This window comes from Equus asinus, chromosome 2, assembly GCF_041296235.1.
Source record: "Equus asinus isolate D_3611 breed Donkey chromosome 2, EquAss-T2T_v2, whole genome shotgun sequence".
Lineage (NCBI taxonomy): Eukaryota > Metazoa > Chordata > Mammalia > Perissodactyla > Equidae > Equus > Equus asinus.
In genome coordinates this window covers 148,479,081-148,507,024 of record NC_091791.1, presented here as the reverse complement: position 1 = coordinate 148,507,024, position 27,944 = coordinate 148,479,081, and the positions used below count along the sequence as shown (strand labels likewise).

The 27,944-nt window shown below is 41.1% G+C and overlaps 1 protein-coding gene across 1 annotated transcript in view; it reads right to left on the bottom strand.

Annotated features, from left to right (window-relative positions):
* Positions 1-1,401: 1,401 nt before the first annotated feature.
* The window catches only part of FBN1 (fibrillin 1), a 227,109-nt gene continuing 200,566 nt past the window's right edge, over positions 1,402-27,944 (bottom strand). Inside the window, exons 51-66 of the mRNA XM_014852866.3 lie at positions 27,490-27,639; positions 27,051-27,116; positions 26,674-26,790; positions 23,791-23,910; positions 22,109-22,231; positions 21,409-21,540; positions 19,321-19,446; positions 18,537-18,743; positions 16,775-16,900; positions 16,411-16,533; positions 12,771-12,887; positions 12,372-12,500; positions 11,498-11,617; positions 6,604-6,835; positions 3,920-4,094; positions 1,402-2,697 (exon numbers count right to left, since the gene is read on the bottom strand). Coding sequence (XP_014708352.1) covers positions 2,308-2,697; positions 3,920-4,094; positions 6,604-6,835; positions 11,498-11,617; positions 12,372-12,500; positions 12,771-12,887; positions 16,411-16,533; positions 16,775-16,900; positions 18,537-18,743; positions 19,321-19,446; positions 21,409-21,540; positions 22,109-22,231; positions 23,791-23,910; positions 26,674-26,790; positions 27,051-27,116; positions 27,490-27,639 — 2,453 coding nt within the window. The 3' untranslated portion in view covers positions 1,402-2,307. The remainder of the gene's footprint in view (positions 2,698-3,919; positions 4,095-6,603; positions 6,836-11,497; positions 11,618-12,371; positions 12,501-12,770; positions 12,888-16,410; positions 16,534-16,774; positions 16,901-18,536; positions 18,744-19,320; positions 19,447-21,408; positions 21,541-22,108; positions 22,232-23,790; positions 23,911-26,673; positions 26,791-27,050; positions 27,117-27,489; positions 27,640-27,944) is intronic.

The window sequence follows — 27,944 nt, the reverse complement described above, 5'->3', positions numbered from 1 at the left end:
GGGTCTCGACAAGAGGAATATTTACAATGGAACAATGAAGAAAATGTTTTGTTACAGTCAGAAACATGGAAAATATGCTGTTGGAAATTGTTGGCTCTGAAATAAATAAAATCCAGACTGAGACTATTAAAAATATCAAAGTGATCTACCTCGTGCCAACTCTATTTTCTTCTGTTGTTTGTTATAAAGAAAACCCATTATTGAATATACTGCAGTTCTGGTTAAATTATCAAAGACACTTTCTGAATGCAAATTATTGTTTACCATATGCTATATAGTCTTCTCCAACAATTTCAGTAGACTAGCATCATAGAACTAGAGGTGCAGAGTTAAAAGGAAATTTTGAGTCATATTTTCACTTCCTAACCAAGGTACAAATCCCTTCCAAAATTGTCATTTGACTCATCTCTTTTGAGCACCTATTAAGAGCAAGATTTTTCTGGATAGCAAAATAAGAGACAGAGAAAATACTTCAAGATGTTCATGGTCTGTTAGGTGGAAGAAAGCATCCTTGTCCACCGGCTGCCATTATGCCTAGACTGAAACCCTCTAGCTAGTGACCGGGAGCTCACACATTGCAAAGAAACCCATTCTCTCAGTGGGTGGCCTGATAATTAGGAAGGTATGTGTAAAACTGAGCTTTCCACCAACTGACCCTGGTTTTGTCTTCTGGAACATACCCACTCCGTATTCTTCAGCCTAGCTCTTTGAAGATTTTGAGAGGACTTCTCTGTGTCCTGTCTGGTTTCTTCTCCCTTCATGAAGCAATCTCATTCCATCTTTATTTTTCACTACTCTTTACTTTACTGCACTGAAGGATTTTAAAAATTATTTCACATCAATTGAATGAGTTTAACTTGTAAACATTCAATGTTGCACTTAAACAGCATTTTCAAATTATGACATTCAGAAAACAAGAGTTAAAGCATTCAATTGGATTCAATTTGAGATTATCCCTTTGTAATTAGACTACCATTGACTAACAACAGATGTTTAGGGGAAAAAAAGGATGGAACACCTAAGACTTGCCAACACTGTGTGTATATTTAAAGGGAGGGGGCATGATAAATCTTTTATAATGAAACGCACGTGCACTAAGACAACGACTGAACTTGTTTTTTAAGGTAACTTAAATGCAGTAGTTTAAAAGTCACAGGATTAATTAGGTCATGTTTTAGAAATGACGCTACAATCTAAATTTTTTATTGGTGAGAGAAAACTCTGCCGCCTTTAATGAATAAAACAAAGGACTGACTCAAATATGCTAAATTTTCTTCTAGGGGTTATACATTTGGCACCTTTAGAAGCTAACAGACCCAGGATAATTATATTCAGGAGACTATTTAGCCTCCAGAATGCCCCTCCAATCCCACATCCATGCAAGAACACAAAGCCAAGGGGTACACTAAAAAAAGAAGAGACTGTTTTATTGTGACATTTATGACATAGACCCCTTGTTGACAGGAATGACCGAGGGTAATCTTGGCATATTGCACAGGTGGGATGAAGGATGCACTGGTGGTCCTCTGGCTGCTGAGGCTATTTCCTGGTCCTCCCAGACCTCCATACATGTGTGGGCCAGTCACAGAAATTTCATTACCACTTGGTGTATACATTTAACAAGTCTTTGGTCTTAATAAGCACCATTACAAACCCTCACATTAAGGGCATTATTATTCTAGTTTATAAATGTTTCAATGATAAAAAATACGATTACAGTATACACACACTTAATTTACATGTAAGGTATTATATTCATAACTGAGATAAGCTACTGAACTAACTTTGGTTGATTGAAATTAATGAAGTATTTGAACTGAATACTTGTAATTTGGTTTCTAAGTTGTGTAAATATTACAGTGCATTTATAAATCTAGTTTGAGAATTTACTAGCACCAAATAGATATTATAAATGGCCAACCTAGTACTTGTATTTGGAGAAGCAAAGTTTAAAAATTTGAAAAAATAGAACGGTCCATCAATGGAAAGCACATTCCTGTACGTCTGCTAGAAGGATGGCGTGTCAGCACGAATGGCCAACTCCCAATGGAAATACATGCCCCAGTTTTCAAGAATTAACACATATAACAAGGTAGCTTAGCTACACACATAAGAAGCCTGAGAAAGTGGTTGTTTCGAACTAGGGTAGTCACCTGTACCTTGCTTTTGTAATACAAGAATAGTGCTTATTTATAGAAATTTATGTGGTGAAAGATTGTACCTATGATATGAAGATTCTGATTGGGGGAAAATTCAGTTCTACCTATCTATCTTTGTTTTTTAATTATTTGGTCTCTGGATGGTGAATTAATGAAGCAAAATCTGAATTTTCATCTTCAGATTATCACCCAGTTCACCACTGAGGTAGTCTTTGTCATATTTATCTTCTAGCTGATTAAGTTCTTTCTTTTTATAAAGTGGAGTACTACTGATTTGTAATGAATAGGTTCCAGCCACTGGCTTCTTCTTTGTGAAGTGGAGGTAGCTGATCCCTTCCTTTTGGTTGATTTTAAAGAAACCATTTTCATTTCCTGATTCAATCAAGTATCTGTTGTGATTCGTCAGAGTCGTAAGGGCCGGAAGGAGTTCTAGGATTCGGACCTTGTTACTGATGTGGGAAATATTGAAAGCGAACATGGCGGTCTTCTCAACGTCCCAACTTGCAAGACTCACATTGGCTTCTATCTCAGGCTGATCCTGGAAAGACACATGGCAATGTGTTGAATAAAATGTAAATATGTCACTTATTTTCCATATTAAAGAAAAAGTGACTTGAATCCCACACTAATACAACTTTCTTCTCATGTTGTCATACTATGTTGAAAATGCATATTCATAAAACACTTGGTTTAAACCACAAACATGTCAAATTGGCACATGCTTCTTATATTAAAAAATATTAAACTTATATCAAGAAGAAAGTCGAGTTGAAATCACTTGTATTTGGAGGTCTTCTAATGCAGTGGGTTTCAAAGTGTGGTCCCTGGACCAGCAGCCTCAGCATTACCTGGGAATCTCTGAGAAATGCAAATTCTCACTGCCACTTGACACCTACTGAATCAGAAATGCTGGGGGTGTCTCCCAGAAGTCTATATTAACAAGCCTTCCAGATGATTCAGATGCACACTCAAGTTGGAGAACCACAGTTTTAATAGATTATTTTCCTTCCAAAGACTTATCTCATTCCCAAACCACAGCAGATGGGTTGCAGCACCGATGCTTTGAAAGGACCAGTCTATTTCAATTTTGTGCACTGACGCAAAACCATCCCCTCCGAAGGACACACCTATGAAGCTACTTCCTGACTCTGATGATCTGCTAATATGCAATGCTTTTCACCTGGCTTCTTGCTTGCCTCTCTGGGACCACATGTGCCGGATTCTCCGGGCCCAGAGCCAGAGGTCTGGGTGAATATCTGTATATTTCTGAGTTGACTGAAAGGCTGCAGCAGCCGTAGGCAAAGAAACCCAGGCTGCTTGAGCTCCATGTTGTTTTTGTCTAGAATCCAAGTCCCTCACTCTCCACATGCCTCTTTTCAGTAGAGGAGCCTCTAGCTTTCAGAACTTGGCGTCCCTGTGTAGGGAGCACTATGTCACTTTACTATTCTGCCCACTTGCTGTCCTGGATCTCAGACCTTGTCCTTTCAGCAGACTTTGGGTGGGTGTTTGACTTTCTTTTTGGCGAGACAGAGGAAATGAGCAAGTATGTGAAAACCTTCGATGGCCACTCCCTAAAAGCAGCAAGAAACTCCGGAGAGCTCCACAGCCTCTGGTAAAATGCAGCCTAGAGCTCAGGGAATGTCTGGATTTTCTCCCCAGGGAGCTTTTTCACACTTTGGAGCATCCTCGGAGGAAACCGCAGGAATCTGGAAAGCCTTTCCGCAATAGGAGACATCAGGAGAAACGACCTTCTGACCCACCTTGATGTTGGAGGCATCTGTCTCGTTTGTGCTTCTCCGTTTCCTGCCCCGTTTGGGATAGCCGTTGATCTTACACTCATAACAAGCCTCCGGGGAGAGTGAATTGTCATCCATTTCACTGCTGGAAGGTGGCTCTGTGCCTCCTCGGCCCATGCCCATTCCAGAAACACAGTGCCTGCAGTAGAAGGGGAGCATAGACGGTTCTCATCAGAAGCGGGAGATCAGGGAGGGGGTGCAAGAACTCTGGTGAAGCCTGGACCCTGCCTGGTGACATGCAGCCCTTGATTATTTGTCCACTGGATGATCGGCTGGTTCTGAGGACTACCCTGACATCCTCTGTATTTGCCCTCTAATTCCAGTTCCCTGAGTTTATTGATTTCTTTCTCTATCTCTCAAGGCCCTGTTTTGCATATTTATTTGCCCCTTTATTTCCTAATGTGGCAGGCATTTTGCTGCACTCATGCTGGGGAGGGGACTTGCAGTAGAAATAAGAGAAGAACAGGGGAGGAAGGAGACCATGTGACTTGGGAGGTTAAAAAAAAAAGGCCTTTTTATGAAGCAGGCTCCACGGGATTGTGAAAGGTGTGCGACATCACCGTTCATTTCCTTGCCCTCTTCCTGCTTAGCTGATACCATGACTACACCCGCTATCTCCACCACCACCACCGTCACCACCCTTCAGGACTCCAGCTTCTGAGCAATCTCTCCTGTTATGTGACCTCTCACTTTGGCTGAAGCTACTGAAGATGGGAAGAAAGCTCCAGGTGATAACTGAGGTTGATGTAGAAATAAATTGTGAAAATATGCAACATATAAACTACATGTATCGGAGCTTGCCCAACTGTGGGAAATTGTTTCAAGTCATTCAAAACCGCTAGGGCCATTGGCTCTGACTCATGTGAGGCTGGAAAAACAAACCCATGCCCAAGAGAGAACGAGTTCAGCTGTTTTTCTTTGCCTTTCAGTTATCAAAGCCAAGTTATGGAGGGAGCCTTGCGTGTTTCACAAGGACCTTGTTTTGTTATTCTGCTTACTATTTCATAGACCACTTGGAATGTATTTACCAGGCTCCTCTTTCAAAATGTGTTGAAATATCTCAATGACTCTAAGAGAATCTTTATTTTGGGTCAGGGTCCACTCTATTGATTCACAGAGAAGCCCAAACTGCTATAAATCAGTAGATTTCTACTCAGGGCTCATAACATAGACCAAATATTATTTATCTCTTTTTCTGTACTAGTTAGCCTACTGTTTATACCTCATTTTCTTTTATGCCCTTAAGATTCAAAATACAGCACCAATGAGAATATATTTTGTATTTTTCACCAATTTACAGGTTCCTACTATTTTCTGCATCCTGCCAGAGCCCAGGACATTTCCTTTCTTCTTCCTTTATCTTGTAACATGAAATGTGTAGAAACAACAAAATGGATGAAATGATGAATGGTCACCCTATGTGTGTGTATCCATTCACATGATGATTAAATTATGGGAAGGCAAATCCCAAACTTGCAGGCTTTGGTTCCTTTCTCAGAAGTCCTTTCCAATATTTTCATATCCCTGGAACACCACTTACAAGAAGTGTGACTACAAAGTCCCACTGGCCGGGAGCCAGTTTGGAGTGTCACAACTTTTGCTGGGAAAACGGTTCTGGCCTTAAACTTATAAAGAATGAGTCTACTGAGAGCCAGACACAAACATCTGGGAATTTGTGTCCTCTTGCTGGCATTGTTAGCTTCCCATGAAACATTCTCTTACCTTCAAGTCTACACAGACCCAAAATGAATCACTTGACATTTGTGTGTCAAGAAATCAAAGACCACTAAATTCATAATTTGACGTATACATGTATGTGCATGTTATAGACTACGTAACTTTGTGTGTGTGTGGGGGGGGTGTATATGAGGGGGAGTTAACCGCTGCGTGTTCCTAATTAAAAAGTTAAAATTCAAGATCCTTCACAAGATAGCCAAAACTAGATAGACATGCAAGTCTAGATTAATTCAGGAGAGAAAAAGACCTAAATTTTGAAAACTTACCACTGAACTTTTAAAACACTAACTAAAATAAAAATATGTCTTCCCTGCCCCAATTCTTATACACACGCTGCAGTGAAGTACTCTACCTGGAAAATATAATAATTATTTTAACTTTCATATTTAATGCTCTTTCGGCAGTTTTTAAGGTAAATTTAAGTCCAAAATGTAAAATATACTTTAAAACTGTAAAGGACTCCACAAAAGGTATCCTTTTGATTTATCCTAAGAGGAGCCAGATGAGAAGGCATTTTAAGTCAAGACAGAACCCTGCTTGTCTCAGGAGAAGGGTGGATCAGCAATGCGCAGTGCAAGTCCCGTTCTGCCATGGGTGGCTCCTGGATTTCCTGAGAAATGAATCACTTTCCAACAAAATGTGAAGATCAAGAGAATGAGATAGAGAAGCCCAATACTGAGGTCTGTACAATGCAGTTTCACTATTTTGTCTGATGTTCTATGAATTTCCAGAAATCGAGACATCTTTTAAATAAGATAACCTAAAACCTTTGCAGAGCTAACTGGAATTAACTCAAGGACTATAAAAAGTATGGTTCTCTTCTACTAGGACAGGTCATTGTGAGTTAAACATACTTAATCATACTGTGAATGAGAGAGCCTCCAAGCAGGACCATGAATAGCAGTGCTTACCCTTGGCCTATTCGGAAGTAACCAGGCGGGCAGGCACACAGGTAGCCGCCCTCAGTGTTGGAACAGCCGTAGCTGCATGGGGCCTGCGAAGAGCCACATTCGTTGATGTCTTGGCATCCTCCGCTGAACTGTTCGTACTGGAAGCCGGCGGGACACATGCACTTGTAGCTCCCCAGGGTGTTGTGACAGGAGGCTCCTCCGCAAATGTGAGCACTGAGGCATTCGTTTTCATCTGCAGGGAAAACCAGAAGACGCCGCATATGTGACACTGGCCAGAGGTTTCTGTTGAGGAGTCTGGGTCAGGCCACTTGCCGCCAGCCAGCTGGTCATCGGCTAAGCTCTCAGGACGGTAAGGCAGGCAAAGGTGGCTCGGGTGGGGAGAGGAACAAGAGAGAAAGATGTGGAAACACATGTAGCCTGCTGCCATGTGGTGAGCAAATGTGGTTGACGAGGTCCAGTGCCCCAGGCAGAGTACATTAGAGGATGGTACCCTGAGGACCGACAGACTCCAGTTCTCATCTGAAGCCAACACTAGTATGTTCTGCCCCACATGAGCATCCTGTGAAAGACATGGAGCTGGTTTGCAGCTAAGGGTCAGGGTTCAGGGCGGGAGGGAAGGAATCCTGCAGTTCTCTGTGCAATGGCATGACTATCTCCAAAGCAGGAACAACCATATTCCCGGAGGCTGCTGCCCTAGTCTGCCTTTTCAGGATGTGCAGGGCTGGCAAGGGCTAACATCCTGCAGGAAGCGTCTGCCCCACTTGGACTTCCTTTTCAAAAATTTTCAAAAGCCCCCAGGTGCTTGTCCTGGGGATAAATAGTGCCTTCTGGTATGTCTGCTCCCATCTCGGAATGGGCCCCCCTTATCCAAACCAGCCTCCTGCCCAGAGTGTCTGGGCCGTGACTAAAGCTAAGCATGGCTGGAAGAGATTCAGTGCAGACGTCATGAGCAATAACTGTGGAAAACCCACAAGAGAGACAGATGCTTCAGGACCGGCTACCCATAGGGACCTGCCAAGTCTGATGGTAATAAGCAGGACAAAGAAATCTAACTTTAAAAGATCAACTCAAAGAAAGCAAATCTCAAGTTTTCTCATTATTTCTGATTTATACTCTCTTGAAATCTCCAATGTATTTTTATAGACCTGACTTTGTAGGGTATGTTGGAAGCTTGCTGGTAAGACATTTCTGAATTGCTGCGGCTCATTTTCAGCCATATGTTTATCTGAATGCAGGTGGATTGGCCTCCTCCTCACGTAGAAAACTTCCAATGGAAAGGAGGAGGGAAAGATAATTAACATTTATTAGATGCCTACTGCATGACAGATGGGATACTAGGCCCTTCTCATTCATTTACTTAACCTCCTAACAATCACGGGAGGCATTATAATCCCTGCTTCACAGATGAAGAAAGTAAGGCTCAGAAAGCTCCTGCGAGATCTCCCCGCAGAGCAGAAGGGCAGAGATGCACATACCACATGTCTCCCAGGGGACTCACCTCCCTTTCAACTGGTACTCCCTTTCTCCTTTAATTAGTTTTACCTTATTTGCTAAAGTTGATTCATTTGTAAAGAACAAAATTGTTTCTAAGAAATTTAAATCAAGAAAACAGGTGGATAAAAATGGTGGGGGCAGGGTGCTTGCATATATATATATATATTATATTCATATTGCCTGCCTGCCTTCCTTCCCTCTCTCCCTCCTTCCTTCTTTTTTTCTCCTTTCCTTCATTCCCTCCCTCTCTCCTTCCCTCTTTCTTTCATGTTTGTGGTTACAGGGAGAAGAAGGAGTAAGATACATAATACGAAAGCCATTTGTTGAGCTGCCTGCCATGACTCAGTGCCCAGCCACGGTCTGCTTGAGGATCCTTTATATACATGGACTCTCAAGTACCCACCCAACGTCACTTAGGCTCCAGGGTTCCTAGAAATAATTAAATCTGCCATTGTCTGTGTTCTTTCCCCCTTATTTTAAATGAGAGATGAGGTATTTGATAGATACCAATGGAGGCCAGGGGCATCAAAGAATGAATGAAGAACTGACAGTGTCTGCTTTGGTGGAGAGAATCTCCCTGGGCTGGATGTCTTCTCCTTGCTCCTTCAGGTCCACCTCCAGACTTTCTACCTGCTCTCGTCCCCAGGAGGCTGACCTGTCTGGAGCATCGATAGGCTCCTCTCTCTTGTCCTGACCTTTTGGTTGGGCTCAGCCATCTGTTTCCTGCTGGGACTCTGACTGATAAAACCTCTAAGGCATGGATATATATGTCAATATAGAGCTTAGATTTATTTTGTTTGTTCCAAGGGGCAAAAATAGGACCAATGGTTAGAAGTTAGAGGGAGAAAAGTTCATTCTCCATGAAAAAGACATTTCTAAGAATTAAAGTTTTCTGTACATAGATTGGGCTATCTTGGGAGAAAATGAGTGTCCTTCAAGCTGGTAATCCAGTCAAACTTGGGTCACAGGGAGGTTGGAGAAGGATTTACATATTAGGAATGTGGTCAGACTAGATAATCTCTAAGGTTCTTTTTAATTTTGAGCATCTATCTATGCTGCCATAAATATCTACTCCAGTCAAGAACTCTCCCCCTCTCCTTTCACATTCTTTTCTATATTATTTTACTTTTTTTCCTTCCTGAGAATCTAATAAAGTTTAAATTAAACTTGCTTATCTGGGTTGAAGAGGTGGGGTGGAGTAGAATAAGGTTTAAGATAAGAAATTGGCAAATGCTCCATGTTTACAGCTTGAAAACAGTCTGTTTGTGCACTCACCCTTTTTATCAATATACAAACGCCATAATTTGTTTAACATGTTTTGCACTTTTCCTGACCTTTTTCATCCTGTGCGCCCTGAAGCAAATGGCTCCACAGGGAATTTTTCTGTACTCCAGAATCTTTCTTTTATTCCTTCAGTTGGTGCTTAATTTGGTGAGGGTTTTGTTCTTTTTACAAAAAGAGGACAATTCTAATATTATGGAGATTGCATTGGAGTCTCCAAAAAACAGTCCTTAAAAGCAGATGAAACCTGTCCACTCTGTCCTCCACAAGCCAGGGTTTCAGCACTAGGCTTACAGAGGGTGTGTTGCAGAGGCAGGGAGGAAGAACCACTAGCAGAATTCCAAAATGTACGATGGGCTTCCTTTTACTAATTTTCTCTAGGTCAAAATGGGTCAACTCCAACTGCAAGCTGGAAGTTTGATATTTTTCAGAAAGCAATAAAACCCAGTGCCCCTCACCCCAAACCCACCCATCTTCTAAGCGTGAACTTCTGGCTGCTGAGGAGTGAGGATCAAGAGAGGGCTGGACCAAGAGATCTGCTTTGCTCTGCATGGCCCTGGGGAAGCCATCCTGGCCCAACGCAATGCTCATTTTGGATAACTATAATTTTCAAAAATTACGAGCTCTGTTTGGACTGGCATCTTTTGGGCACCAAAAAGCCCCCAACCTTTTCCTACGTCTTAATTGACTTACTCTTCTAGAACTCCTAACCAGATGATCTTCATGAGGCCAAAGTAGACTCTCCAGACAACTAGGGCATAACCTGGCCATGTCTACTATCCCCAGACTGAAGACAGGAAGAAGAGGGTAAGGCCCAGGAGTAGGAGACCTTATCTGTCTTTTACTTTGCCCCACAGCTCCAATTTCATTCAAAGAACCTACATAATAAGTGCAGGCAGGCTTATATACTGGGTATTGAATCAACAAAGTTCACTCTGGAAGTTCTGTGAACAGTGTTGGAAACTGGTGATTAAAACCCAAGACCTCCCTGGGCTGATAATGAACAAAGGCATTCATATTAAGACTAGACAGCTAGTCAGCAAGTTGTTCAGTCTAAAGTGCTCTAGCACTGGGGTCATTTTAGGCAACCCTACTTTACTTCTGCAAAATTGTGTCTTGCAAAGGATCAAACAAGATGAGAAGTGAGACACAATTCTGGTAAATAAAAACACACCAAATGTGTCTTCATTTGGAGTAAAGTAAAGCATTGCAATGCGGAGCAGCCACCCAGGAAGCAGTAATTCTTTGCGTCGTTGCTAGGGAGAACTCTGTACCCAAGAGGGTGGCAGCTAGAACACGCACCCGAACACCAGGCTTGCTGTGGTGCTCTGTAGATACTTGCTGAATGAAACAATGAGCGAACGTTGATGCTTCCAAGGCCACCCTAAATCAGGAAGCTAAGAGTTCCAGGCATGTCACAAAGGAACTGGGGAAGGACAGATTACCTTTCCTCTCTTGGCTTCTGGTTCTTCATCAGGAAAACAGAGAGCTTGGGCTAGAGGGATCTGGGGTCCCTCTAAACTCACAGTGTTTGGATTCTCTGATGTTCATTAAGAGTTATTTTCCCATGACATTGTGGAATCAAACATGACATAATTTCAATTTAATGAGAGAGTCTGTGGGTCTCCCTTAATTTTCAAAAGAATTTAGCAATCCTAAAAAAACTGGCCATGTCTGCTGCTTGTACTCTGCCACAAGGATGAGTAGAGCTGAATGGGACCACTTCTGTGTCTTCAGGCTAAAAGTGCTCATAATAGCCTCTGGCTGGCTGATATTTTTCAGTCAGAAGTAGGATCTTGTTAGCTCCCCATGGGAAGGGAACTCACGTGTGCGTGTGGGCTGATGACTAGCAAAGGAACGGAAGGGCAGAGGGTTTGGGGGAGCCAAGGAATTCTAGGGGCATTTCAAATACCTTCAAAGTACCCTTTATCATAATTTATTTCTTGGTTTGCTATTTTGCAAAGGTTACAACTTCCCTCTGGTTTCAACCAGGTAGGGCCAATTTTAAATGAGTAATTTGTTGCATCAATGACAAGTTCAAAGTTTTCAGAAAGGAAGCGGTATTTTGCCTCATAGAAGCTTACAGCAATTCATCTGTTAACAAGGAAAAACTACTTGCCAACACACTGGTTCCACTGGTAGTGCTGGAGATAGCCCTGGGGGCAGCTGCACCTGTAGCCCCCGATGATGTTCTGGCAGCCATGCTGGCAGCGATGGTTTCCTTCGCACTCATCCACATCTAAAAAAGACGGTAAACTCAGCTTTAAGCCACATCAACACTTGTCTCAGAGGCATTCTCTGAAGCAACATTTATATGCATGCTAAATGAAAGGCAACCTTAACAAGAAATCTGACCCCTAAAATATTATTCTACCACCACAAACCTCAAGAATAGCTACTCTGGAGCTTTTGATAAGTCCAAGGAGAAAAACATTCAGACGGCCCTGGTAAAGACTACAAATGAAAATGATGACGAGATTAGTGCAAGGCACAGGAGCAGTCTGTGGGACAGCTGTGCAAATTATTTGTATTTGCTTATTTGAGCCAGAATTAGAAACCAAAAGATGTCAAAACAAAAATAAAATTCAAAAAAAAATTTAAACTTTTAATTACATATTATCAGAAGAATTATTCCTCATATATTTAATCTACATCGGGGGAACCTTTTTATGACTCTGGATCCAATGACCAGAAAATTAATGAATCAAATTCAGAAATCTCACTATTTTCTTTCCTTATTAAATTAATAACTGAGCAAAAAAAGCCTTGATACATCTAGGAATGGCATGTGTTATAGACACAATCAAGCATGAGACAAAAGATAAATCTCGAAGACACGGGACCTCTGCAAACCAGGCAAAATATTTCCCATCTTCAGTTGGGTGTCCCCCTCTGTGCTTCAGTGCCGATATCTTGTAGAGGACGATGATGGTGTTGACAGTCCCACAGGCCGCCTCACAAGGATCCAATAGGAAACCGAGGGCTCTACCCACCTTCACAGCTGGCGCCACTCTGATCAAGTGAGAATCCTCGCTGGCATTCACAGGTGAAGCTTCCAGGAGTATTCTGGCAAATTCCCCGAGACCCGCACAGGTTGATGTCAGAGGTGCATTCATTGTTATCTGTAAGAAGTTGTGGGGGACAAAAGGGGATTAAAAATTCCCTGAAGTTCTCTTCGTGTTGTTTAAAAGGAAGATGGAGGGATGATGCACTTGCAAAAGGCCAAATAAGGCCAACAACTTTCCACATACATGTGTGCACATGCATACACACATACATGTACTCATATTTCTTTGAGTTTTTGTCTTCTGATTTGAACAGCAGAAGAACTAGCCAACAATCTCTTAAAGGAATAGCTACACTCCCTGTGGGGTTTCTCCTCTTCCACTTACCAATGCAGGAAGTATGGTGTTGGGTAAACCCAGGAGGACATTTACATGTGAAGCTTCCAATGGTGTTCACACACAGGAACTGGCAGTTGTGCTGCTTAGTTGCACACTCGTCAAGATCTATAAAAAAATTGCAAGATAGGCATTGGAATCGAGCAGACAGCACAGGTACTGATAATGGCTCACACAAGGTTGACATAGGGGAAGCCATATTGTAGAAAAGAAACCGTATTGTAACTTTGAATGACCTCTGATTAACCAACTCAGACATGCTTTGTAGATTTTATGACCCCTCCCAGCTTCAGTAAATTGATGACTTTGTTCTTTTGAGTTCTTTAGGAATGTGATGACCTTTGGGCAGAGAATCTATGCTGACAGTCATCATCAATGACAACTGAAAGATGAGAGTACAGAGCGTTACTCTCGTCTTTGATGCATATCCAGTAAAACGAAAGACTATCAGGAATTAGACTAGATGTCTGCCCCCACCTGGGATCAGATGGATGCCCCCACCTGGAGACAAGCCCCCTATATAACTGGCCTGTAGTCTTTTTTCTGTAAGATGACTCTTTCAGATGTTAGTCGGCCATCTTCCCCCTTGCCCATTGCTCCCACCCCCCACCTCCCCCACCCTGCCGCTTGGGCGGAACTAGTACCTAGATGCCGCCCTAGGAAGCAGCTCTGAGATTTCCTTTCTATGTCTCAAAGGACCCTGGCCAGAACAGAGCCATAGCCAATGGCTAGGCGGAACCCAGGAAATAAAGAGTTTGAAAGATAAAATGTGGTCTCACTTTAGACCAAAAACTGTAGGTCTTTGGGGAATCAAAAGAAAACCCAATTCCCTTTAGCTAGAGGAATGCAGGAATTTCCCAAGAAAGGAATTTCAAATAAACTATAAAATTTTAAATAAATTATAAAATTAAGTAAAAGATTAAGAATTCTCAAAAATTTCCAGAGCATCGAAAAGATTTATTCAAGTTGAAATATAAAAAGAGATGTTGAGGCTGGAAATGAATTTGTTCACTTAGTTCTTTGCTGTTTTTAATCTGCTCAAATGAGATAGTCAACCAAACCAAACCAAACCAAACCAAACTGACTTCTTTGTTTAGAGATTCTCCCTTGCATAAAACAAAATTGAGCAATCAGGAAGGAAACAAGGAAAGAAGAAAACTCATTCAGATAAGCTAAGAGCACTTTTAAAAACTGCCTACAGTGTTTATCCAAATTATTTTCCATGTCTCAATAAAATCCTCTGCTTTGACCAGGTTTCTTTCCTAACTGCCTGAACTTCTAGGCTCATTCTCAACTCCACTGCTATCTAAAAACATCAAGAGATACAAAGTGTGTCCCAGCCTCTAGCTGAATTTTAATAATAAAAAAAAAAATCACTGTGAATTTAGGAGCCAACCTTCCTTCCTTCCTCCCTCCCTCTCTTCTTTGCTTCTTCCCTCCTTCCCTCCCTCCCTTCATTCTGCCCTCCTTCCCTGCCTCCTTGCCTCCTCCAACCCTTCCTTTCTTAAGACCTTCTTTTATCATTGCACACAGATGTGCTTGGAGCTGCAGATCAGTGCCAGTTCCTGGCTAGAGTAACATCTGGAGTGGACCTAAACTGAAAGAACTTCACTGTCATTCTCCCAGTGCTGACTTCTCTTAAAATGGAGCCAATCCTGTTCTCTTTCCACTGTTGAAGGGTCGCTGTTTCTGTATTATTGACAGCTGAGTGCCTCCTGCCGGCAGGGTGACCTCCCCTCTCCATGCCCCAAGGGGCTTTGCTAGAGCACCATCAAGTGTTTGCTGAAGCTTACCTGCAAACAGGTGAGGAGACAACTCAGGGATTTCTTACCACACTATTTTATAACTGCAACGCATCAAGAACAGCAACACTCGCTATTCTCACCTCCATATGAAAGTCTGTTCTCCTCTTCTCTCCTCTTATCTGTACCCTCCCCATCCCTTAGGAGGGAAGTGCTGGTCCCACATTTCCCCTGGCACACATATTTGCACTACTCATTTTGATATTTAGTCATAGATGCCAAGTATGTGGAAGAATTTAGACCTTATGAGAAAAATACGAGAAAGGGACTTTTGTTCTAAGCGGATCTGCAAAAATCATATAGCTGCTTTTTGCATTCCTAAAACCATAGAGAGCGTTACTGATACTTTTTATATATTGTGAAAGAATATACTTATTACTATACATTTAATTTCCATTTTTCATCTCTTAATTGCTGGAAATCTTTGAGGATTTTCTGCCCCCATAGGTTAGAAAAATGCTGTAAATTTGTTTTGCTTCTTGCAAATAATATACGCACAGAGAGATATTTTTTCCCCTGAATTTGGTTCTTCATTTATATGAATAAGTTTAGGGCTCTGAGTTGTAGCCTCACACTGCCCAGAACTCACTGTGATCCCCAGATGCAGAATAAGTTCTAAGTTTGAGAAAAACAGAGCTATGAGTAACTCTTCATTTAAGATAGTCAGAATTTTTTAGTAGATCTCTCAACTTCCTCTCCCTAAACTACAGGATTATATAGGATTTGTGCTGCACAGGAAAACCTCAGGCCATTGTCCATTATGTCATCCTGTATTACCTGCCTCTTAACTCTCTCCCTTCCAGCAGACATTGGAAAGGGCTTGAGGGCCCGACTTCCCTCCTTCTCCACTTTCACTCCATCCCACTATTTAACTTCCTTTACTTTCCTTTTTCTCCTTCAAGCCTTCATGACACACACTCTGACTCTTGTTCTGCCATCTGGTGTACCTTTCCTTCTCCAAATCCCTTGTTTTTCAAATTACTTTAAGTCTGACTCATTCATGCCATTCACTCAATATATGAAGTTCTTACTGTTGAGGAAGACGTTTACAAGAGTAAACCTACAGCAAAAGAATTTTGCAAAGGATAACTTCTGGCTAATGAGGGATTTCTGCATAGAATCTTCCTGTTTCCTAATTCTTTGTTTACATCTCAGATGAGCTCCTGGAGGGCAGGAATGACCCTATTTTACAGAACAAAAACCTACACAAAATGTTTACTTCATTAGGCATAATGTTCTCTAGGATCACGGCACTGACTAGTCTGAGGGAGAACTCAGCTGGAGCCCTAGGCTATATAATTGTTAGGTAGACTGACTATGTAAATGCAATTGAGAGAAAGCAGAAAGGACACATATGTATGGTGACAGATAAAAAACTAGACTATTGGCGGTGAACAAAATGCAATTCTATACAGAAACTGATATATAATAATGCGCACCTGAAATTTACACAATGTTATAAGCCAATATGACCTCAATAAAATAATTAAATTAAAAAAAAAAAAGAAAGCAGGTCATCTGTTAGGAATTCACACACCTGAGCCTTGTAGAAGTGGCCCTGCTGTCTCTGAGACCCCCATGGACAGCCCCCATGGATGCCCATGGGACAGGCAATGAGGATGGCTGCTGCCGCTGGTCCTCTGCAATCTCCCTCCATCCAGCATAGGAGGTTGGGTCACAGGGAGCCTCCATGGAGGCACTAGCCCCAGGGAAGCACCTTTTGCCTGCAGAGAAGGTCTTTCAGCTTGCCTATGAATTTCCCAAAGGCACAAGGAATGCAACCACGTGGCCACGGGCAGGCAAGTGGGCGATGGCAAATCCTACTTTACCTTTACAGCTCCTTCCATCCTCCTGCAGAATGTAGCCTTTCGGGCAAGAACACTGGTAACTCCCTTCAGTGTTTTTGCAGATAAAATTGCAGGGTTTGGGAGCCTGGTTGCACTCGTTCAGATCTACGATCAAAGAGATACAGTGTGATTGCCCATCTAAAAAGAGGCCTAAATGCTCAATACCTAACAAAGAATTTTAGATTTGAGGAAAGAAAATGTAAACTGTATGTAGTCTTTGATCTTTGTCTTTTGTTTTCTTGTGAAATAACATAGGCTTTTTAGATTTTTAGTTTAAGAATTTTAGTTTTTTGCCATAATCTACAATTTCCACTTGGGAGTAAACCATCAGAAATAGAGTACTCACCGACACAGGAAGTCCCAGTTATATCTGGAGTGTAGCCAGTTTTACAAATGCAATGATAGGATCCCCTGTCATTGACACATTCTCCGTGTCGGCAAACATCATGAATAACCTTGCATTCATCAATATCTATAATTTAATAAATAGAGATTAAAATAAGAAAGACATTATAAAATGGACAACATTCATATGTAGCGGTCACTTCAGAATAAATACTAATAAACTGTGTTACTATATTATGGACCTAAGAAATTAAACCAAGGGGATGATGGCATATATTTTATATGTAATGGTAACTATGTTGAAAGGCAAATGAATAACTCTATCAGACTTTAGTGGTAAACTAACCAGGCTAGGGGAAATCTTTAAAAATAATTTGTCTTCTGTTGATACTGTTTTTTTCCTCATATTTAGCTCCTTGCTTCATCTCGTGCCATCAAGCCTGCCTCCTGCTGACATCTCATAAATGAATCACAGCAGTGGATCCTTTTGACAAGGAAATCCCATTTTTGTCCTAATATTGCATGCCCAAAATAAGAAGGAAAGTTTTTTTCTACTTTTTTTGTTGTGGTTAAAGTTAATCCTGAAAAATATCAAATTGCATAATATTGGAGAAATGGGATCAAACCTCCCTCCTTAGGTGAGGGAGGCACCAGGGCTCTGGGGTGGATCACCAGGCTGGATCTTTTCAGCCTGCTAAGGAAAAGAGACTCTTACTTAAGGTTCCAACACAGAGGAGAAGGATTTGGTCAATATGCACTATGAAGCATTAAAGCCACTGTCCTCCCCATCTTGACCTTTCTATCTCCTTAATGCTTGCTGGGGTGCCAATACCAAGTGAGTTCTTAGCCTTTGATTGCCAAATAACCATTTTATACCAAGAACTGTTATTTTTCCTGATTTTTCCAAGTTTACTCTGACATGCAATTTAACATTCTCTCATTGGTCTCAAGAAATTAGTCTGTTCCCCAATATCATTTTCACATCCTCCAAAGAACCATGAATTGCTTTTGGTCACTCCATGTAATCCATCTAGTTCTGTCTTTTACCACATCCAATTCTGTTAGTCCACCTTTAGCCACATCTTTTTAACATGAACACAAATCCTACTTAATCTCTTTCTTCTCCTCTCACTTTCAATTCCTTCCCAAGGAACTCAGAAAGTCTCTCTCCTTTCTCTTTTATGAAACTCAAAACAATTTCAGTTCCTGTTGATAGGGCTGGAAGGCTTCTTCAGAGCTGCCTCAGACACCTTGACAGCCTCCTCATCCCTCTCAAGTTAAAGCATCCTGCACTTTTCCAGAGGCAATTATGTGTTACTGAATATCAGATTGTTTACACTCCTTTCAGGTAGTATATTTCAGTCAATTTAAGAGTTAAAATACATATTGGTAGACTAGGAATTTAATGATCATTTATTTCAAAATTTATCTAAAAATTATATTCTGAGTAACCAAAAACTGTGGACTTCTGTTTAAAAAGTTGAGGACTCCTTGTAATGCAAAGACAGGGACGCAAGCACACAATTTAATCAGGTGGACCAAGAACACTTTGGCACCACGGCCTTGAATGTCTAAAACATCACAATGAAGAATTTTTGTTGACCTCAATTATGCCACTCAGCCTAGGCCCATATGGTAGATTTCATCTTCTCATTTCTTTTTCACAATACAAACACACAGACGAACAAATTCCCTGTGCAAGTATTTTTGGACCAAATGAAGTACCTGCTCCATTGGTCCTAAAGCAGAACAAAATGAAGTACCTGCTCCGTTGGTCATAAATCCTCGGCCATGGGGGCAGAGTTTTTTGAAAGCCACAGTACCCTGAAAAGGGCAGATCTCACAGTGGGGACCCCAGCCTCTCCCTCCGTCACAGCAGCATTCAGACTTGGTGACTGGGTTCCTGTTGCTCGAGCCGATCTGACACATGTTTTGGAGCACCTCTGTGAAGCAGTACCCTTCCCGATTGTCTGGAAGGGACATTATATTAAAAAGAAGATTTTAGGGAATTTTACGAGCATAGCAAGGGATTAAGAATTTGGTCAGATATAAAACTCAAAAGGGATGTAACACTTTACCCTGGGTGAGAAGGAGCAAGAAGGGAAAGCTGGAAACAGCAGTAAGAGAGAAAGGATGACATCTGAGGGAAACAAATAAGACAAGAAAGTCAGTAAGTAGTCTGAAAGGCATTGGCCTAGACAAGGTTATAACTCCCAGAAATAAGGGGGAATAGGTGTGCTATAGAGAGAGAAAGGGGGGCAGAGAAACACATGGAAACTGATCCTGAGCACCAAGGGCTTAAAAAGGCAGCTGAGGAAGAAATTCCAAACAAGTGATTCAGTGATATAATTCTCAAAGGAAGAATTTAGCTGCAGGGTGGTGCTAAGCCCAATGGACAATCAGTCATTGAGTCACCTCCAAAACATGACCATTTTTAACACTTCCTCACATTTTGACAATTCCTATTATTTCAAATCAGAGATCTGGGTCTCAAGCATCTCAGAGAGGAGGCTGGGGTTACGAGAGTGTCCTGCTGTCCATACTCACCCAGGCACTCGTCCTGGGCGGGGCTGGCTGTGAAGCCGTCATTGCACTCGCAGGTATAGCTTCCCCGGGTGTTGAGGCAGCGCCCATTCTCGCAGATCCCCGGCTTGGTCTGACATTCATTCTCATCTGTGTGGTTTCATTGAAGGACGGAAAACAAGAGGAGGCATCTGACCGCTTTGTACAAGGATGGATTCTTTCCCTTTTTTTAAAAATGTAGCTTGTGAATAGGTAATCTATTCACATGGTTCCAAATTCAAAAGGTACAAAAGAGTATTCAGGAAAAGTCTCCCTTCCTCCCCTGTTCACTAGCCATCAAACTGCCTCCCAGGGAGGCAACCAGTCCTACTGCCATTCGTTCCTCAGGAAACATCCCGGAGGTGGATGATGCATATACAAGCAAATTCATACACACACGTGTGTGTGTGTGTGTGTACCTCCACCCTTTTAAAAACATAATCAATAGCATTTTTATATACTCAAACATAGATGATAGCCTTTTATGTACACTTACATTTTTCAGTTAATAAAATTTAAAACTTTCCATACCTGTACATAAAGAGAATTCCCAAAGAATTACTTCAAGTGAAGGAAAAATATTTAAGATCAACATGTGAAAGAATTATTACACTATTTCATCAGAACAATGTCTGTGATGGTCAGTTTTGACCTGAGGGAGTTTGTCTAGACTAATCTTCAGATTCAATATAGAATACATTTATCGTAATATTTCAACAATCTTATTAAGATATAATAAATCATAATTCAGTCTCCCAAGTCAAAAATAAAAGCTTTAAAATAGCTGCAGTTTCTTAGAATGATCGGAAGATTATTTAGAAAGGTCATCAACAATTTGCCTCGGTGCTTCCCATTGAGAATAGTTCTGAGCCAGAGGCAGAGATCTTATCAGAGGAAGAGGAGGTGGAAGGTAACTTCTAGAGAAGCATTAAAACAGATTAAAATCCCAGTGCCCAGGCCACTCCAGACCAATTAAATCAGAATATCTGGGGTGAAACTGGAGCTTTCCAAATGATTCCAATGTGCAGCTGAGGCCAAGAATCCCTGATCCCAGAAGATCCAGTGTGTGATCATTAATCCACCTACTTTTTCTGTGCTTTTGAAGTCTGGTCTTCACTTACTGTTTAATTCTGTATCTTACAGAGTAAGGGGATAATGAGGCTCTTAAATTTCTTGACTGACAACACAAAATATATGTTTTCTAATGTCACTGATTATTAAGAAAGAAAAGAATGCATGTTGGAATTTTCTAATTTTCTCTTGTATTTACTGTCTAAAGCTGAGGTCAGGAAACTTTCCTATAAATAACAGTAATATTATAGTATCACTATATAACATTTGGTAAATATTTTAGGTTTTGTAGGTCATATAGTCTCTATTGCAAATATTCTATTCTGCTCTGCAATAGTGGCATGAAAGCAGACATGGACAACATGTGAGCGAATGGTTATAGCTATGTTCTAGTTCAACTCGATTTACAAAAACAGGTGGTGGGCTGGCAAGCTGGATTTGGCCTTTGCGCTGTGGTTTGCCAACCTCTGTTCTAAAGCTGTGGTTTTCAAAGCTGGATCCAAATTAGAATCACCTGGGGAGCCTTAAAATACCAGAGCCTGGGCCCCTCTCTAGACAAGACCAGTTTCTGGAGGTAGATCCCACTGATTGAGTGATATTCCTGGTTCAGAGGGACCTGGCATCAGTACTCCATGTCAGGATGCAAAGTTGGGTCAATAGGGAGGCATTCCAATGTGGTGGAGAGAACTGATCCCAAAACAACAAAGAATGATAAAAAGTAAAGGAAGGGAATAGAGGAAACACCTGGTATTCCAATCCTGGCAGCAAAATGGGCCAAGAACGTAGGTGAAGGCCAGCTCAGAGGGAGAGAATGACTGTACTCATGGAATTCATAGATAATCAAGAGGCAGTGGACCGTCACAGAATGTCGTAACATGAGGTAAGAGGTGCAAAATGGCTCTAGCTGAGAACACAGTGCCCACAAGGACTCAGAGCCCAAGTCCTTGGTGGCCTTTGTTACTTCTGACTCAGTCAGAGCTCCCTGGACAGGGCTTCTCTTACCGACACAGCCTTCTCCGTCAGGTCTCCGCTGATACCCAGGTCCGCAGATGCATATGTACGTGCCGATGAGGTTCTTGCACTCCATTTGTTTTTCAGCACAATCATGCTTCCCCTCTTCACACTCATCCTCATCTAGAAAGAATGTATTACCACAAATTTATAAAACAAGCTGCACTGATTTCCTGCCTTTTAAACATAAAATGGTATTAAGTAACCTATTTCCTTTTGCATTGTCGGGCGCTGGCCTCTTAAGAATGAGAGGGAGTCTTCTAAGTACCTTTGAAGCTGATGAAGAAATCACTCCCTAACTAACTGGTACCCTCTTTGAAAACACGAAGCATGATTTCTAATTCTTTTTGATGAATTGAGGATCTCTGTCTCAACCTCATCATACTGAACTTCTTGAATGTGGAGAAATGTCCTTTTTTCTTTCTATTTTCACATTTGCAGAATGGCTGGCATGCGATGTATAGTGAATTAAAAAGGATCTGCAGTGCAGCCCTCAACTCAGCTTGATGATGTTTGAAACTACAGTTTAGGAGGAAAGGTAAAAATGACAATCCTTATATTATCCAGGGACTGTAGCAGTGTGCCTGATCCCCAGCCATCCTCTAGTATTGGAAACTTTGGAGGGACATCTCCCATAACAGATAGTATTAGAGCTCCCTGGCTTAGATGACCTTGAACATGGATGTCTCACCTTTGCACATCCTCCTGTCTTCTCTCAGAACATATCCAGTGGGACATTTGCATTCATATGACCCATAGGTGTTTACACATCGGAAAGCACAGAGCAGAGGATTCTGGGCACATTCGTTTATATCTGCAGCAGAAGGTAGGAAGAAAATAGTGGATCAGGGACAATAGCCAAAAAAAGGAATCTGAAAATTTTACCAAAAGCTGACATGCTTCATTGTCATAAACATGGATGGACCAAGCAGTCTCTGATTTTCAGGAAATTATAAGATGAGTTGATTATTTTATAATTGGGATAAGCAGGGTGACCATACATCCTGGTTCTCTCAGCACAGTCCCAGTTTATGCTTCTGGTCCTTGTATAATTATTAATGGTGATTTAGGTGGATGAAAAATTATAGGTCACCCTATTTATAGGGAGCTTTTCTGAAATTCTGACTTTGAAGCCTCAAGTTGACCACTTGCCACTCCCTAAAGCCACATAGGGTGGTGATTAGTTTTACTCTATTCAGCCAAAACAAGGCAATTGTTGTCAAAACAGAAGCAGACCCCTCCAGCATCCTTAACCACCTCCCTTTCCCCATATAAAAGAGGCTCCTGTGAAATACCAGTGATTCTTATCCCCAAGCAAATAGTGTTCTGAATTATTTTACACTATCAGAGATACTTAGTTCACACTCATGCCCACATTATAGCCTTAAATAGATGGGAATGACTTTATTATTAGTGGATAAACGTGATTTCTGTAGATTTCATAGTTTGGAACTATCAGAATATGTTTTGGAAAAGCAGGCTTAAAACAGACCATCTTCATGATCATGTTTCTCCCTAAGGCCAATGATGCTGACTGAGAACATCAGTAAGAACCCAGATCATGATTTAGTCACAGTCTTTAAAGATTCACCAACAACTCTGACCATGGGTCATACTTTAATACCAACTTTACTCTCTACCTTCACCTCCCCTTCATCCTTTTCTTGGACCAGTTGTTCTCAACTGAGAAATGCATCAGAATCACCTGGGGGGCTGCTGTGCCCCTCTCTTAGAGTTGCTGATTCAGAAGGTCTGGGATGAAGCCTGAAAATCTGCATTTCTTATAAGTTCCCAGGTGATGCTGATGGGGCTGGTCCAGGGACCACCTTTTGAGCACCACTGTTCTAGGCACTCTTTCCCCTTTCCCTCTTTCCATGCATCTTTCCAGGCATACTGACAGATGCTTATAGAGTACAGGCAAGCTCTTTTGCTGTGACAGCTATAGGATGTCGGTGGTTATCTCAGAGTACAGATGTTTCAATAATAGAAAAGAAAAAGGAAAAAGAAGAGAAGAAAAAGAAAGGGAGCATGGAAGATGAAAAAAAAAAGAAAAAAGAAGGGGAAAATGGAAAGTAAGAAAAAGGTAGAAAACAAGACAGGTGTTGTACCCAAATACTAGTAGGAGGGAGACATCAACAAGAATTCTGCGTGATAAGCAGCCTAACTTGTGCTAGGAGCCACCTACATCTTTTTCAGATACTCCCTGCAGAGAGGAGGCCACACAGAGAAGAGATGATGGAAGGGCCCATCAGGCCCAGATGGTCTTTATTCTATACTCTCTGAGTGGTATTTAATACCAAGAATTGTAAGCAACCAACTGTGGTCCCCATGATCAGAACACGTAACCAACTATTTTGTGGTTAAGAGGCTTACCTTCACAAGTCATCATTGGACCAGGCTCAAATCCCTCCTCACAGGTGCATTCAAAACCTCCAATCACATTCTTGCAGGTTCCATTTCCGCAAGGATTGCCCACAGAACATTCATCAATATCTGCAAGTGACCAGGAAAATATTCAAAACATGAGGAATTGAGAGAAAATGGCTTGGACTCAGCTAATACCTTTTTTCTGTCAGAGTCCTTTGACTTGTAACGTCTTGTTTCATTCTCATTCTGTCCTTGCAAGAAAGGAGTGCACGTGTCTTATCACCACAGGTTTATAGCTGTGAAATGTGACTTGCTAAGTGGCAGTGGCAGTGACAGGACCTGGGCTGGTAGGCCTTATAGCGCTCTTCTCCATGAGTTCCTCCAGTCTCCTGCATGATGAAGAAGTGAATCTTCTCCCAGGAGTAGACGCTTGAAGGGTTAAAACAAGGCTTCTTTCACAAGTCAAAAGTTTTTGCTTATTTAAAACTAGAACTACATCTCTAGTTTGGCCTTACATTACATCACTCTTCAAGAAGCCTTAAACATGATGGATTTTTGCCAGATATAAAATAGAAGACTAAACTTACGCAAAATAAGAGAGCAGAGGTTAAGCAAAATTAATACACTGGATAAAATCAAGATTCAAGTAGATTTTGTTGATTCCGTTGAAAACAGATGGTTTATGTTAGGCAGAAGACAGGTTAGAAAGAAATATGTTTAGGGTATGATCTCTGTAAACAACCATAGAGAGAGAATAAGTCTTAACAAGGAGGTCTAAAACTATCTATGCCTCCTAACCCACCCACCTACAATACTGACTGTTCTGATTCTGACACATCTCTTGGGGACAATATCTTCCTTTGGGAAAGGAAATTTTTGAGAAATAACCTTGTTATTTTAACTATCTAGGGCACAGAAGAGTAACGGACTATCATCAAGGGTTATGTCTTCTGTTGGGTTCTGAAGTCGGAAAGTGCAGGCAAGAGGGTGTGGCAGAGAGGCCCTGGCTGAGGAGGCTCCTTTCTCTCATACAAAATAGCACTAACTGAAGATTCCAAAGAAAAAACATTGACAACTTGGCTTTTGTTCTGCTATGAAACTGCATTTCACTCTCAAGAATACTATATCTCCTTCAAGTTAAAAATCACAATATCCTTAGTTTTTAGAGCTCCAAGGTAATGAGAAACAATTTAGTTCGTCTGCATACTACTATATTCTAAAGCCTAGAAAAGCTACAGAGCTTGCTTGAGCTCCCGCAGCCATTGCTGCAGAGGAACTCCTCATGCCCTCATTCCTTGTATTGAAAAGAATACTTTCTAATGTGCACAAACTTTCAGCATTTATGCCATTATTAGTCCAGGATACACTGAATTGCTTTGAATTTCCTGATAAACTGACATAATACTTGGATTCAATTTGAAGTTAGTGTGGATTGAGAGGTCAAATGTCAGCCATAGGAGCCTTTCTTTGAAATTGTAATAAGAAGGTTACAATAAGAGGAGCTACACTGGGTACATAGCATTTCATATTACTAAATGTAATATAATCTGGAATAAATTTTGTATTTTACATATTGAGAGAATAAGATCATGACCATTAAAATTTTTTTTTTTAACTTCACAAAGACTTTCATTATAATGTTGTCCTTTCCAGTAGCTCTTCAAACGTGTCTGTCTTCCCCGTTGGACTGTAAGGTCTGTGAAAGGAAGGCTTGGTTCACTGCTGTAGCCACAGAGCTTGGCATAGTGCCTGGTACATGGTGGGGACTCAGCTAGTATTGCTAAATGAATGATATATGAATGAGTGGACAAAACTTATTTCTGTCCCATCTTGGTACTTAAACAACTTAGTGTGAATACTGTGTAGCTTAATTTCTTTCTGTTTTTAAATTTCTTTTTTCTTTTTTTTATTTTCAGATGTACATCATATTTCGAATTCTGTGTACATTACATCATGCTCACCACCTGAAAACTAATTAGACATCCCCTCACATCTGAGCCTAATCACCCCTTTTTCCCTTACCCCCCACTTCCCCTATGGTAACCACCAATCCAATCTCCAATGCTATGTGGTTTTTGTCGTTGTTTTTATCTTCTACTTATGTTTGAGATCATATGGTACCTGACTTTCTCCCTCTGACTTATTTCACTCAGCATAATACCCTCAAGGGCCATCCATGTTGTCACAAATGGCTGGATTTCATCATTTCTTATGGCTGAGTAGTAGTCCATTGTGTATAAATACCACATCTTCTTTATCCATTTGTCCCTTGATGGGTACCTAGGCTGCTTCCATGTCTTGGCTATTGTGTATAATGCTGCAACGAACATAGCTTTATGTCTTTGTGTTTGCAAGTTATTTGGATAAATACCCAGCAGTGGGATAGCTGGATCATATGGCAGATCTATCCTTAATTTTCTGAGGATACTCCATACTGCTTTCCATAGTGGCTGCACCAGTTTGCACTCCCACCAGCAGCGAACAAGGGTTCCCTCCTCTCCACAACCTCTCCAACATTTGTTGTTTCCTGTCTTGTTAATTGTAGCCATTCTGACCGAAGTAAGGTAATAACTCATTGTAGTTTTGATTTGCATTTCCCTGATAGCTAATGATGTTGAGCATCTTTTCATATGCCTGTTGGCCATCTGTATATCTTCTTTGGAGAAATCTCTGTTCAGATCTTTTGCCCATTTTCTAATTGGATTGTTGGTTTTTTGTTGTTGAGCTGTATGAGTTCTTTGTATATTTTGGATATTAACCCCTTATCTGATATGTGGTTTGCAAATATCTTCTCCCAATTGTTAGGTTGTCTTTTCGTTTTGTTGATGGCTGTGCAGCTTAATTTCTAATTCATAAAATCCCAGTGGAAGAAACTGATTTATTACTCACCCACACATTCGTTCCCTTCTAGAATATAACCAAAGGGACACTCGCAGCGATAGGAGCCATCTGTATTGATGCACTGCCCATGTTTACAGACATCAGGTTCTCCGCATTCATCCATATCTTAAGCAAAGAAGGAAAAAACAGCGAATAACAAGGTACTTTTGTTAAACAGAAAGGTAAATTGTGATCATTTCAGTGCCTAACCAATGAAATATCTAACATTACAATACAATAATACAATTGGTCTCTAAATGAAAAGAAAAAAGTAGAGCTTAATCTTTCAAGATAGATGTGGAGAAATAAGAACAACTGGAAAAGGGCAAGACAGAGGCTGTTTGAGAATATTAAGAAAAGCTGAGAATCCAGCACAAGCGACTCACCAACTGCTGAATCATCAATTGCCACAATGATCCCGCTTCCATAGGGACAGATCTGGCGGAAGGCCTCTGTGGTGGAGATGCACACTCGTTAATAGATAGACCTTCGGCAACTGGCTACAGGCTCCTCCCCAAACATTGTGTAGTGGTCAAATTGCCACATGCTGCATGTATCCAGAAACAATGAACAAGACAAGCCCAGAAACCAGAGAAAGTCAACAAGGCTCCCAGAGCTGGTGCAACTACTACTTGGGCAGCTCTGACTTAGTTCAGAAGAAAATAACTACCTAGCTCCCAAGATGAAATGATTTTAATGAACATTTTAGTTAGACTCACAATTAAATTAAGTTGTCTTATTTTCTTGAAGGCCTATAATCGTACTTATTTCATGGGCAGTCTGTACCTTGAATGGCCCAAAGAAAAATGCAGGTGGCAGACATACCGTCTGGTTCAGTGGGGCACAGCTCACAGGGATCGCCCCAACCTTCTCCCTTCAAGGCACAGCAGCATTCCTGTTTGGAGTGATTTTTGGATTTGGGTGACGAACACTTTCCTCCTTCAAACTTCGCATAGCAGTAGCTCGTTCGCAAATCTGCAGCACAAATTCAAAAGACCCTTTAGTGGCTTCCCTACTAAATTGTCATTGTATAATAGTGAATAAGAAGCATTCCATCCTATTAAATGTGTTCTCTTCTCAATGCTATATTAATACTCCTTAAGTGATTCTAATAGTAACAGAGCTGAGATCTTTAAAATCGTAGGCAATTTTTGTAATGAGATCTGATGAACAAACGTATGTGGTTTTTCACCTTATTATTTCTCATTTTAGCCAATTTTCCAAAATAACCTGATGTGAACAGTAAAAACTAACATTGTTACATATCAAAACTGACATCA